The sequence below is a fragment of the Heptranchias perlo genome, chromosome 37, assembly GCF_035084215.1.
Source record: "Heptranchias perlo isolate sHepPer1 chromosome 37, sHepPer1.hap1, whole genome shotgun sequence".
In the NCBI taxonomy this organism is placed as follows: Eukaryota; Metazoa; Chordata; class Chondrichthyes; order Hexanchiformes; family Hexanchidae; genus Heptranchias; species Heptranchias perlo.
The window spans coordinates 3,360,522-3,372,565 of record NC_090361.1 but is presented as its reverse complement, the minus strand read 5'-3'; the positions used below and the strand labels follow the sequence as shown (position 1 = coordinate 3,372,565).

Sequence of the window (12,044 nt, the reverse complement as noted above, 5' to 3'; positions counted from 1 at the left end):
CAAATTACTAATATACTGGATCCCAAAATATTTTTATAAGGTGCCCAGAAGGTTCAGTTGAGCCCCTGAGCACCCTGTAAACCAGGCTTGACACCAAATACAGCACAGCACACAAAATGTATCAATCGCATATTAAAGGTCGTGCGTTATAGCACGCACTTCCTATAAGTGTCACGTTTACTTCCTGTCACACTTTCACTGTCACGCTTCGTTGATAACACTCCTATTATAAAATAGCCCATTCCTCACTGAATATGAGCAATGCCATAGGGGATCTGCTAGTTTTATATAAATTAATAAAAATAATTAAATAAAAATATTATTAAAAGTATGTCACCAGTCCAAGCTATGACCACTTCACCCACCCACCCACCACCATTTTCTGGGTGTTCCAGAAAGCGCTTCATGCTAATGTGAAAATAGCAGTAAAACTGCAGCTTTAACCCTCTGGTTTAAAAATTCCTCGCAGGCCAGTGAAGACTGATGATTTCTTCCCGTATGCGGATGGTCCCCATCAGTTCTGGACAGGTTACTTCACCAGCCGCCCTGCTTTGAAACGATACGAGAGGCTGAGCAACAATTTCCTACAGGTGAGCAGGGTTTATCTCTCTATCTCCATCTCCATCTTTATCTCTTATCATCTCTTATCTCTTATCATCTCTTATCATCTCTTATCTCTTTATCTCTCTATCTCTCTCTCTTTCTCTCTCTCTTTCTCTTTTGTTTGTAGGTCTATCGTTTGATTTCGAACTGCTGCAATTGGCAGAAACACAGGGGGGGGAAGAAAAGTTACTTTCCGTTTCTTAAAAATAAAGAAAAACGAATTGGGATTAAGGAATGAGCTGGAGGTGTGTTAGGGGATGGCATAGCAGGGGGGTGATGTGTTGGGGCACGTAGGCAACAGTGTGGGTTGCAGTGGGGTGAAAGGGGGGGGGCATGCAGCTATGGGGGCGATTTACAATGTGGCGCAGTGATTGGACTCGTTTGTGTGATACAGGAATGGGGCGCATGGGGATACAGGGCATTGTGCAAGTTCTGCAATGTGTTTGAGCCACAATCCTCCCATTAAATAGGTACAGGGGGAGCTCAGCCCCTCCCACCTGAAACCCCCAGCATGTGACTAATGCCCCAGATTCTGCAATAAATGGAAGTGAGGACGGAGATCTCCGTGCAACATTGGGCCAGGTGATTGAGAATTGAGAGGCTTTCATTCATTAGTCAGTAAGCTGTTATCTCCAATATCTGTTTTCTTTGTAGGTCTGCAATCAGTTGGAAGTCCTGGCGGGTTTGGAGTCTCACAGCGGCCCTTACGGAGTCGGAGACAGCTCTGTACTGAGTGAGTCCCAGTCCAAGATTTACACATCGCCATCTGCATCTCAGGAAACTTGTGACGTTACAGTGGTCGGCCAGCTAAGAGGGGCAGCACTGTGTGGCCCTGCTGGCCAGAGATTGTAGCCACAAGCCTCCATCCCACTGAGTTCCCAATCTCAGGCACACTGTGTGGAGAGGTCCAGAGCGCTGGCTCGGGAGACCCTCCCACCTGAAACCCCTGACTATTGATGAAGGTGGAGCCTCCATTATCTGCACTCCAGTTTTCCACATTGCTGAGCCCTGTACAAGATGGCGGCTCGTTACACTGCTTCTTTTCCTGCTGCATAAAACTACAGAAGGTGTCTTGCTATTTGTATTGTGCTTAGAGTCATAGAGTCATACAGCACGGATAGAGGCCCTTCGGCCCATCGTGTCCGCGCCGGCCATCAGCTTCTCTTCATTCCTGCGCCCAGGAGCGGAGCGGGCAGCACTCTCACCTCTGAGTCAGAAGGTCGTGGGTTCAAGTCCCTTTCCAGAGACTTGAGCACAAAATCTAGGCTGACCCTCCCAGTGTAGTACTGAGGGAGTGCCGCACTGTCAGAGGTGCCGTCCTTCGGGTGAAACGTTAAACTGAGGCCCTGCCTGCCTTCTCGGGTGGATGTAAAAGATCCCATGGCACTCTTTCGAAGAAGAGCAGGGGGAGTTCTCCCCGGTCTCCTAGGCCAATATTTATCCCTTAACCGACATCACTAAAATACTGATTACCTGGTCATTTATCTCATTGCTGCAAATCTTTCTATCTTTTCATTTTATTGCAGCGCCGAATGTATAAACCCAAAATGTAGGGACCTCTGGTGAACCACCAGTTTCTACTCTCCACTGGGAGAGGGTCCCACTGTTCTGGTTGGTGGAGGTTCCTCTGTAATAATAACCAGGTCATTCTGCTCAGCTGGCTCGGTTGGACAGGTCAGCTTGTAACTGAGCCGCGGAGACTAGGAGGCCTCAGGCTCAATCGCCCGCCTGAGCTGAGCGATCTCGGCGGGGGAGCCATATCATATATTAGGTACAGCACAGGAGGAGGCCATTCGGCCCATCGTGCCTGTGCCGGCTCTTTGACAGAGCGATCCAGTTAGTCTCACTCCCCTGCTCTTCCCCCATAGCCCTGTAAATTTTTCCCCTTCAAATATTTATCCCTTTTGAAAGTTATTATTGAATCTGCTCCCACCTCCCTTTCAGGCAGCGCATTCCAGATCATTACAATTCGCTGCGTGTTTCCTCATGTCGCCGTTTTGGTGGGTTCGGGAGGGGAAATCGGCCAAGGTCCTTTTGAAGACATTTCTTTTCTGTGGTGGGGTTCGTAGGCTGCAGGTGCCCAATGGTACCTTGTCCAAGTAGCAATTATTCACGTGTGAACCTTGACATTGTGTATCATCAGGTTCTCCACAAGAGACGTTCTAGTCAAACCTAATCCTGTTCTCACCCGACTTCCACATGTGCACACTTTCTACTGGGGGAGGGTGGGGGAAAGTCACAGGAGAGGAAACATGACGAAAGATCCCAAGTGAAACATTAACCAATCTCCTCCTTTTCAGAGTCGGATTGACCTGCTATGCACTTCCAGCATTTTCTGTTATTTCAGATCTCTAATATTTGTGGATTTGCATTTTGGCTCCTACCATAACTTTCTCACTGCTCCCTGCCATCTACTCAATTCCTGGCAACAAGCCATAATGGATGATGACTGGAATTGACACCAGATACACATTGGCTGCAGCGTCCCTGGGCTGGGGAGGGAAAATCGGACACGGTTACGTTGAAACATGGGGTCGTGGAGGTCGGGCGCGGACTGGATCCGGCTCGTCCGTGATTCCTCACGAGGTGGAGTAGCCTACTGTCCGGGCTCGGACGTAGAAAATGGTCACTTCAGCAAGGTACTGGAGGGCGATCAACCCTCCTGGGCCTGCATCCCTCACAAGTCAGTGTCGTCAGGGGGGAACGGGAGGACACTGACCTAAAGAAAACCCCAAGAAGGGCTCGCGATAATGTCCCAGCACACTGCACCATGTAACAAGGGGACAAAGATCCCTGCCCACAGATCTCCCACAGTCAACACCTGAGCTCAGCTGTGTAGTTTGGTGAGCATTTTCCTCCAGGAAGGTGGGAAAAATTACAGAACTGATGGTCGTATTTAATGTACAGCTTCCTAATCCCTTGTCATCTCTTACTGAGAAGGAGAGGGAACAGCACTGAATCCCACTGGGACTTAGCTCCCAGTCAGAGGAGATGAGATTTTTGCAGTTGGGGGGTAGGTGAGTGACCTCTTCTCTCTGTGTAGGTTTGACCTTCACTTGTGCTCTTCTCTGTTCACCCAGTCTGTCAAATGGCAGTTTAATTACTGTTTTATCATCACATGGAATTAACGATGTGTGTGGCGTTTTTAAATTTAGAGAAGGCGATGGGTGTGGCACAGCATCACGATGCTGTCTCTGGCACAGAGAGGCAGCATGTCGCGGACGATTACGCCAAGAGACTGGCCAAAGGCTGGGACCGGTGTGAGGTACGACCAGAATCTGCCTCCCTACAGATTGTATCGAGTAGCCAAGGCCCATAGTTCGTTGGTAAATGGTGACGCCAAACTTGGGTTTTAAAAGCCTGTGGCTGTAGGAGGAAGGGAAGACAGAAGGAAGGATGTATCTACAGCGGGTAGGCTGATGAGGATGTGGCCAAGTAGGTTACGTCCTCATACTGGTTCCCTCACTCCCTGACTCAGGCGCAGTCTGATAACTAGATCCTTTGGGACTCGGCCAGCTTGGTCAGTGGCTGGATGACCAAGCCACTCTTGCTGATGGACACTGAAGTCCTCCACCCAAAGTACATTCTTTTCTTCCCTCAGAGTTTCCTCCAAGTGATATTCAGCATCTCAACCTTTCTTGTCTATTTCTTCAACACTATTATGGTCAGTATTCCTCCGAACTTTCCCCTTCTACCCGTTGTAGATACATCTGTCCATCATAGCTGTGGTAGAAGTGACCACCACTCAGTCCTTGTGAAGACAAAGTCCTGTCTCCATTGTGTAATGTACCAGTATCACCGTGCCACGTGGGACAGACTAAAGACAGATCGGGCAACCATGAGGTGCTGCGGGCCATTAGCAGCCGCGGAATTGTACACCATTGCTATTTGTAATCTCAAGGTGCGGCACATTCCTCACTCTTCGATCGCCATTGAGCCAGGAGACCAACCCTGGTTCAATCCAGATCGCAGAGGGATGCCAAGCGCAGCACCAGGTGTACCCTGGAAGGAGTGAAGCTGGCACACGGGGCTACCTGCAAACTGAACACCAAAAGCAGCAGGCTATAGACAGCTCAGCGGCTCCACAACCAACGGATCAGAGCAAAGCTCTGTAGTCCTACCAATATCCTGTCCATGGCAAACAGCATGTTGGCCTTTATTGCAAAGGGGTTGGAGTACAAGAGTAAGGAAGTCTTACTACAATTGTACAGGGCTTTGGTGAGACCTCACCTGGAGTACTGTGTACAGTTTTGGTCTCCTTATCTAAGGAAGGATATACTTGCCTTAGAGGTGGTGCAACAAAGGTTCACTAGATTGATTCCTGGGATGAGAGGGTTGTCCTATGAGGAGAGATTAAGTAGAATGGACCTATTCTCTCTAGTTTAGAAGAATGAGAGGTGATCTCATTGAAACATATAAGATTCTGAGAATGCTTGACAGGGTAGATGCTGAGAGGCTGTTTCCCCTGGCGAGAGAGTCTAGAACTAGGGGGCATAGGATAAGGGGGCGGCCATTTAAGACTGAGATGAGGAGGAATTTCTTCACTCAGAGGGTTCTGAATCTATGGAATTCTCTACCCCAGAGGGCTATGGACGCTGAGTTGTTGAAAATGTTCAAGGTTGAGATGGATAGATTTCTGGACTCAAGGGAGATGGGGATCAAGCAGGAAAGTGAGGTTGAAGATCAGCCATGATCTGATTGAATGGCGGAGCAGGCTCGAGGGGTCGTATGGCCTACTCCTGCTCTAATTTCTTATGTTCTTATGAGACTGGTGATGGACAGCCAGGCACCTCCATGAATCAGTCATCGCAACCTTAGGACATCACTGCAGGAGTTTCTGAGGGACGTTTTCTGGGCCAGCTATCTTCATCAGTGACCTTCCCTCTGTCATAAGGTCAGGAACGGAGCTGTTTGCTGATGATTTCCACAGTGTTCAATTCCATTCACTACCCCTCCGATAATGAAGCAGCCTATGCCAGGCTGCAGCAGGATCTGGATAACATCCAGGCTTAGGCTGACAAGTGGCAGGTAATAATAACACCATGTAAATGCCAGGGAGTAGCCAGCTCCCCTCTGTAGTACATTCCATGCCAGGGGCTGAGGCATTAGGGAACTGCTATGATAAATAATATAAAACTCTGCTTTGCATTGGAGGTACCACCCTCACAGTATCATTTAATGATGTGGAGATGCCGGTGATGGACTGGGGTTGACAATTGTAAACAATTTTACAACACCAAGTTATAGTCCAGCAATTTTATTTTAAATTCACAATAAAGGAAGGAGGAAGTCTCCGAAAGCTTGTGAATTTAAAATAAAATTGCTGGACTATAACTTGGTGTTGTAAAATTGTTTACAATTATCATTTAATGGTCAGATGAGATGGGGATTTGCTTGTGCTGGCGTGTTCTAGTTGAAGATTTGTCGTGTGTTGGTGCTTTATGTTGTGCTCTCTCACCTGTAGGTGCTGGTGAGTAACGCTCTGTCAAGTCTCAGTGGGATGAAGCAGAATTTCATCTTCTGCAACAAACTCAACATCAGCGTCTGCCCTCGCATCGAAGGACTCAGCAAAGTAAGTGCAGTAACTTGCATTTATATAGAACCTTTCACGACCTCAGGACATCCCAAAGCGCCTCACAGCCAATGAAGTAGTTTTGAAGTGTAGTCACTGTTGTAATGTAGGAAACACGGCAGCTAATTTGTGCACAGCAAGATCCCACAAACAGCAATGTGATAATGACCAAATAATCTATTTTAGTGATGTTGGTTGAGGGATAAAGGGAGAACTCCCCTGCTGTTCAAAATAGTACATCCACCTAAGAGGCCAGACGGGGCCTCGGTTTAACATCTCATCTGAAAGACAGCACCTCTGACAGTGCAGCACTCCCTCAGTACTGGCACTGGGAGTGTCAGCCTAGATTTTGCGCTCAAGTCTCTGGAGTGGGAATTGAACCCACGACCTTCTGACTCAGAGGCGAGTGCGCTCCCCACTGAGCCACGGCTGACAGTTTAGTATGTTGGATAAATTCACCCTTGGGAATTCCATTGGCCAGGCAAGTCTCACTTAAAGCTAATGATATTTGAGTGACACCGCCTGGTGTCGAGGCATAAACTTGTCGCCCAGAAAGATTTAACTTCAAATATTGTTTAACGTTCTTTAAAGGACAATGGGTCGTGATGCTCTGTTTTTAGTGTTTGTCTTATGATGTCAGATTATAGCGGTTATCATTCGAGTTCCAGTAATGTTTATTTCACTTTTATTTTCTGGGGGGTTTGTCACTGTGTCACTTGTGTACAATTTAAGGTTCAGTATTAACCCCGTGTCTGTGCCTCCAGTTTACAGTTACTGTCTACAATCCCTTGGCCAGACAAGTCAGTCTGTACGTGAGAGTCCCTGTCAACGGCACAAAATACGTTGTTTCTGATCCCAAAGGCAGCTCGGTACTAAACCAGGTAACGTAAATCTAAATACGATTTTTTAAAAGCGACTTGGATATATCTGGAGGGTTTTTGTTATCTTGTAAACCTGCTGTTTCAGGGGTGCTGTCATTTAACAGCTTAAAAATCACTGGCTCAAAGAGTTGCAGTGCCAAATTTTACCTCTGTATAATGAGGCATGATACACCACTGGTTATGTTATTGGACCAGTAATCCAGAGATAGAATCATAGAAGTTTACAACATGGAAACAGGCCCTTCGGCCCAACATGTCCATGTCGCCCAGTTTATACCACTAAGCTAGTCCCAATTGCCTGCACTTGGCCCATAGCCCTCTATACCCATCTTACCCATGTAACTGTCCAAATGCTTTTTAAAAGACAAAATTGTACCCGCCTCTACTACTGCCTCTGGCAGATCGTTCCAGACACTCACCACCCTTTGAGTGAAAAAATTGACCCTCTGGACCCTTTTGTATCTCTCCCCTCTCACCTTAAATCTATGTCCCCTCGTTATAGACTCCCCTACCTTTGGGAAAAGATTTTGACTATCTACCTTATCTATGCCCCTCATTATTTTATAGACTTCTATAAGATCACCCCTCAACCTCCTACTCTCCAGGGAAAAAAGTCCCAGTCTATCTAACCTCTCCCTATAAGTCAAACCATCAAGTCCCGGTAGCATCCTAGTAAATCTTTTCTGCACTCTTTCTAGTTTAATAATATCCTTTCTATAATAGGGTGACCAGAACTGTACACAGTATTCCAAGTGTGGCCTTACTAATGTCCTGTACAACTTCAACAAGACATCCCAACTCCTGCATTCAATGTTCTGACCAATGAAACCAAGCATGCCGAATGCCTTCTTCACCACCCTATCCACCTGTGACTCCACTTTCAAGGAGCTATGAACCTGTACTCCTAGATCTCTTTGTTCTATAACTCTCCCCAACGCCCTACCATTAACGGAGTAGGTCCTGGCCCGATTCGATCTCCCAAAATGCATCACCTCACATTTATCTAAATTAAACTCCATCTGCCATTCATCGGCCCACTGGCCCAATTTATCAAGATCCCGTTGCAATCCTAGATAACCTTCTTCACTGTCCACAATGCCACCAATCTTGGTGTCATCTGCAAACTTACTAACCATGCCTCCTAAATTCTCATCCAAATCATTAATATAAATAACAAATAACAGCGGACCCAGCACCGATCCCTGAGGCACACCGCTGGACACAGGCATCCAGTTTGAAAAACAACCCTCTACAACCACCCTCTGTCTTCTAATAATCCAGAGAATGTGAGTTCAAATCCCACCACCCCAGTTTGAGAATTTAAATTCAAAAAATCTGGAAATAAAAGCTGGAATCAGTAAAAGCAGTCGTGAAGCTGCCGGATTGTCGTAAAAACCCAACTGGTTCACTAATGTCCGTTTTAAACCCCAGTCCCAGAGATAGATAATGATCATCACATTATGACTCTCACTACCCCAGAAAGTCCTGCTCCTGAGTGTGTCTCTCTCTCTCTCTGATGTCTCCTGCATTTGACAGGCTGGACCGGTGACTTTCTCCCACTCTCAAACCTGCTACTGGGAGGTGCCAAAAAGCAGCTTAATGTGGCTGTCCCCAGATTTGCTTTGTGAAAGTGCCTGTGATGTTTTTTCACTTCCCAGTGATGGAGTGGCATCGCTGAAATCAGCAGCTCTGCTTCCCATCGCTCCATAACACAGCACTTTAATGATAGAGTTTTTTGGTAATAACCTCTTTTTTTTCTCTTTTTCTCCGTGTCTCTGTGTGTGTGTGCGTGCGTGTCTCTCTGTGTCTTTGTGTGTGCGCATGCGTGTCTTTGTGTGTGTGTGTGTGTGTCTCTGTGTGCGTGTGTATCTCTGTGTCTCTCAGGTTGTTGCCGTGTCAAATTTCACGAAAGCAGTCCGTAAAGACCGAGGTTACGCAGTGAATGAGCTGGTGTTCCAGGCCTCGGTGCCAGCGTTGGGATTTAGCACTTACAGTGTGTCCAAGGTATCTGACAGCTCTGTGTATAGCAGGCTGGTCAGGTCAGTGAGGAGACAGCAGAACCAGAGAGAAAAAGCCCTCACTGTTGAAAATGAGGTAAGCAGTCTCTTCCAAGGTGAAGTATTGGAGAATTATTGTCTCCACCCTTGTGCTGATTGATACTGGGGTGCAGTTCCATGAGAGATGCCCACCCTCTGGGCCGTTCTTGACATGTGAACCCAGACAGTGAGGGCCTGTGTGCACTTCGACCATGTGAGGCATCGCAGCCAAGCTTTTGCCCTCACTGGATGTCTGTACACATGTGTTTTTGCAGCAGGAGTCAGAAGCTGGAGCCCTTGTCTGAGTGGCACAGTAAGCAGCGTAGATGGGAGCAGAAAGTTGCAAAGGGACATTGATAGATTAAGTGAGTGGGTAAAACTGTGGCAGATGGAGTTCAGCAGAGATATGGAACCAAGGCAGGTAAATAGAGTTAAAATACAGATCAGCCATAATCTAATTGAATGGCGGAACAGGCTCGAGGGGCTGAATGGCCTCCTCCTGTTCCTCTGAAGGTTTTCCTCCCCCCATACAGCCGACCCAAAATCAGCACAGGCCAGGTATCAAGCAGAGGACCTTCCAGGTCTGTGGATTTGTATCATACCACTGGGTGCATTTACATCAGGGCAACTGGGGAGTACTGAACCCCTATTCATATCCTGCTGGAGAGTGCGTGTGTGTGGACAGTCGGGCGAGAGCATGGTCGGGCTTGGCTGCGACTCTCCCGTAGTCAAATAGCTGCCGACTCACTGCCCAAGTCCACGCAAGCAAGTGACAACTTCCCGATCACCTTGTCTTCGCTGCTACTCCTGCACTGGGGATCCTGTCCCTCCACCTGGTTTTTCTCAATATTAACAAACAGTTAAATCCTCTCCCCGGCACTGGGAGGGTTTAATACTGAGACACGGGTTGTAAACGTCACTCTTTTTCTTTCTCTCGTGCTTTATGTGCAGTATATCCGAGTGTTATTTGACAAGGACACTGGACTGATCAGTGGGATTGAGAACCTGCACAAGAATCTTTCTCTACCTGTTACTCAGTGTTTCCACTGGTAAGTAACCCTTGTCCAGAGGGCTCTCTGTGCCCATTAACCAGATCTTGCTTTGCCATCCAACTCTAATCAGCATTTATCACCAGGCTTATTCAGCACTCGAGACAGTACACTCCAGTGTTACAGGAATTGATGACGTGTGGAGCAGGGAAAGGCCCTTCGGCCCATTGAGCCCTAGCCCTCCAGTGGATGGTGTGCAGTTTGCATTATTGAGGGGCCTCTTAATTTATTTGCATGTCAGATACTTTGAAGCATGATGGACACTTTTGTACACATAAGAAATAGGAGCAGGAGTAGGCATACGGCCCCTCGAGCCTGCTCTGCCATTCAATCAGATCATGGCTGATCTTCAACCTCAACTCCACTTTCCTGCTCGATCCCCATATCCCTTGATTCCCTCAGTGTCCAAAAATCTGTCGATCTCGGCCTTGATTATACTCAGTGACTGAGCATCCACAGCCCTCTGGGGTAGAGAATTCCAAAGATTCACAATCCTTTGGGACACCTTAAGGTAAAAGCACTAGATGCAAGACATTTTAATTTGCTGCCATAGTTCAGAGGTTTAATGCACCCTCTGGACTGGTACTGAGCCACACAGAGGAGACAGGGGCACATCTTTGATCCCTAGTCTGAGCTGAGTTGGCTGCTCCCAGCTGGGGTGATGCAACGGCCCCTCCACTTGGCCTCAGCACCTCCTGGCCAAAGGAGGCTGTAATTCAGGCTCGGTTCCTGCTTCCGATCGTTGTCCAGCCACCTCCGCTGGAAAGCGGTGCGTGCCTGTGTCCGGTGGGGACTGAATCGGCCTGGGCTGTGATGCACATCGTGGTCGAACAGCGCGTCTCCGCTCGCTGTCTGGGGAACTGTTGGAGGCCCGCTGGTCCCTGCGGAACCACACCACATCAAAGGTTATCATCTTCCGGAGGGAAGCTTTAAGCTTTAAGTCCTTTACTTCTCAGGCTGGGGTTATCACTGAATCCACGCTGTTGATCTGTTTGAATAGGTACAGTGCTAGTCCAGGCAACATTGAAAACAGCCAAGCCTCCGGAGCCTATATTTTTAGGCCGACAGGGAAGTATCCTTTCCCGTTGTCCAAAAATGTGAAGACGTACACAGTCCAGGTAAAGAGAAGTAAGAGGCGGGTATTCCTATTTTTATTATAAATGTAATGAGCGGCCAGGTAGCTTGGGTTTGAGCACTGGGCACCTGATCGGAAATTGTACATCTAAAGGATTTATCCAGCGAGTAGCTGAGTGTAATGACCGGGAGGGTCTACACTTCGAACTCTGCCCCCCGCCCCAGTCTGTGCTCAATTAGCGAATCTCAAGATGTCAAGGCCTTGGAGAGGAGATTTACTAGAATGGTATCAGGGATGAGGGACTTCAGTTATGTGGAGAGACTGGGATGGTTCTCCTTAGAGCAGAGAAGGTTAAGGGGACATTTAACAGAGGTGTTCAAAATCATGAAGGGTTTTGATAGAGTAAATAAGAAAAAACTGTTTCCACTGGCTGGAGGGTCGGTAACCAGAGGACACAGATTGGCCAAAGAGCCAGAGGGGAGATGAGGAGAAATCATTTTACTCAACGAGTTGTTCTGATCTGGAATGCGCTGCCTGAAAGGGCGTTAGGAGCAGATTCAATAGTAACTTTCAAAAGGGAATTGGATAAATACTTGAAAAGGAAAATTTTGCAGGGCAATGGGGAAAGAGCGGGGGAGTGGGACTAATTGGATAGCTCAAAGAGCCGGCACAGGCACGATGGGCCGAATGACGACCTCCTGTGCTATAAACCTCAAATTAGGCAACAGTAAGGGTGCTAGAATTGGCCTCAGGGTTAGGGAAGAGGAAGATCAGCCAGGGTTCAGAGGTTAAATGGCAAAAGAGCCAGAGGTGAGATGAAATCGGCCA

The 12,044-nt window shown here is 47.6% G+C and overlaps 1 protein-coding gene across 1 annotated transcript in view; it reads left to right on the top strand.

The window, feature by feature from the left end:
- man2b1 (mannosidase, alpha, class 2B, member 1) overlaps nucleotides 1-12,044 on the top strand; it is a 31,764-nt gene that overhangs the window by 11,587 nt on the left and 8,133 nt on the right. The window contains exons 9-16 of the mRNA XM_067972972.1: nucleotides 470-590; nucleotides 1,258-1,336; nucleotides 3,759-3,868; nucleotides 6,068-6,175; nucleotides 6,940-7,056; nucleotides 8,941-9,150; nucleotides 10,044-10,141; nucleotides 11,142-11,259. Coding sequence (XP_067829073.1) covers nucleotides 470-590; nucleotides 1,258-1,336; nucleotides 3,759-3,868; nucleotides 6,068-6,175; nucleotides 6,940-7,056; nucleotides 8,941-9,150; nucleotides 10,044-10,141; nucleotides 11,142-11,259 — 961 coding nt within the window. The remainder of the gene's footprint in view (nucleotides 1-469; nucleotides 591-1,257; nucleotides 1,337-3,758; nucleotides 3,869-6,067; nucleotides 6,176-6,939; nucleotides 7,057-8,940; nucleotides 9,151-10,043; nucleotides 10,142-11,141; nucleotides 11,260-12,044) is intronic.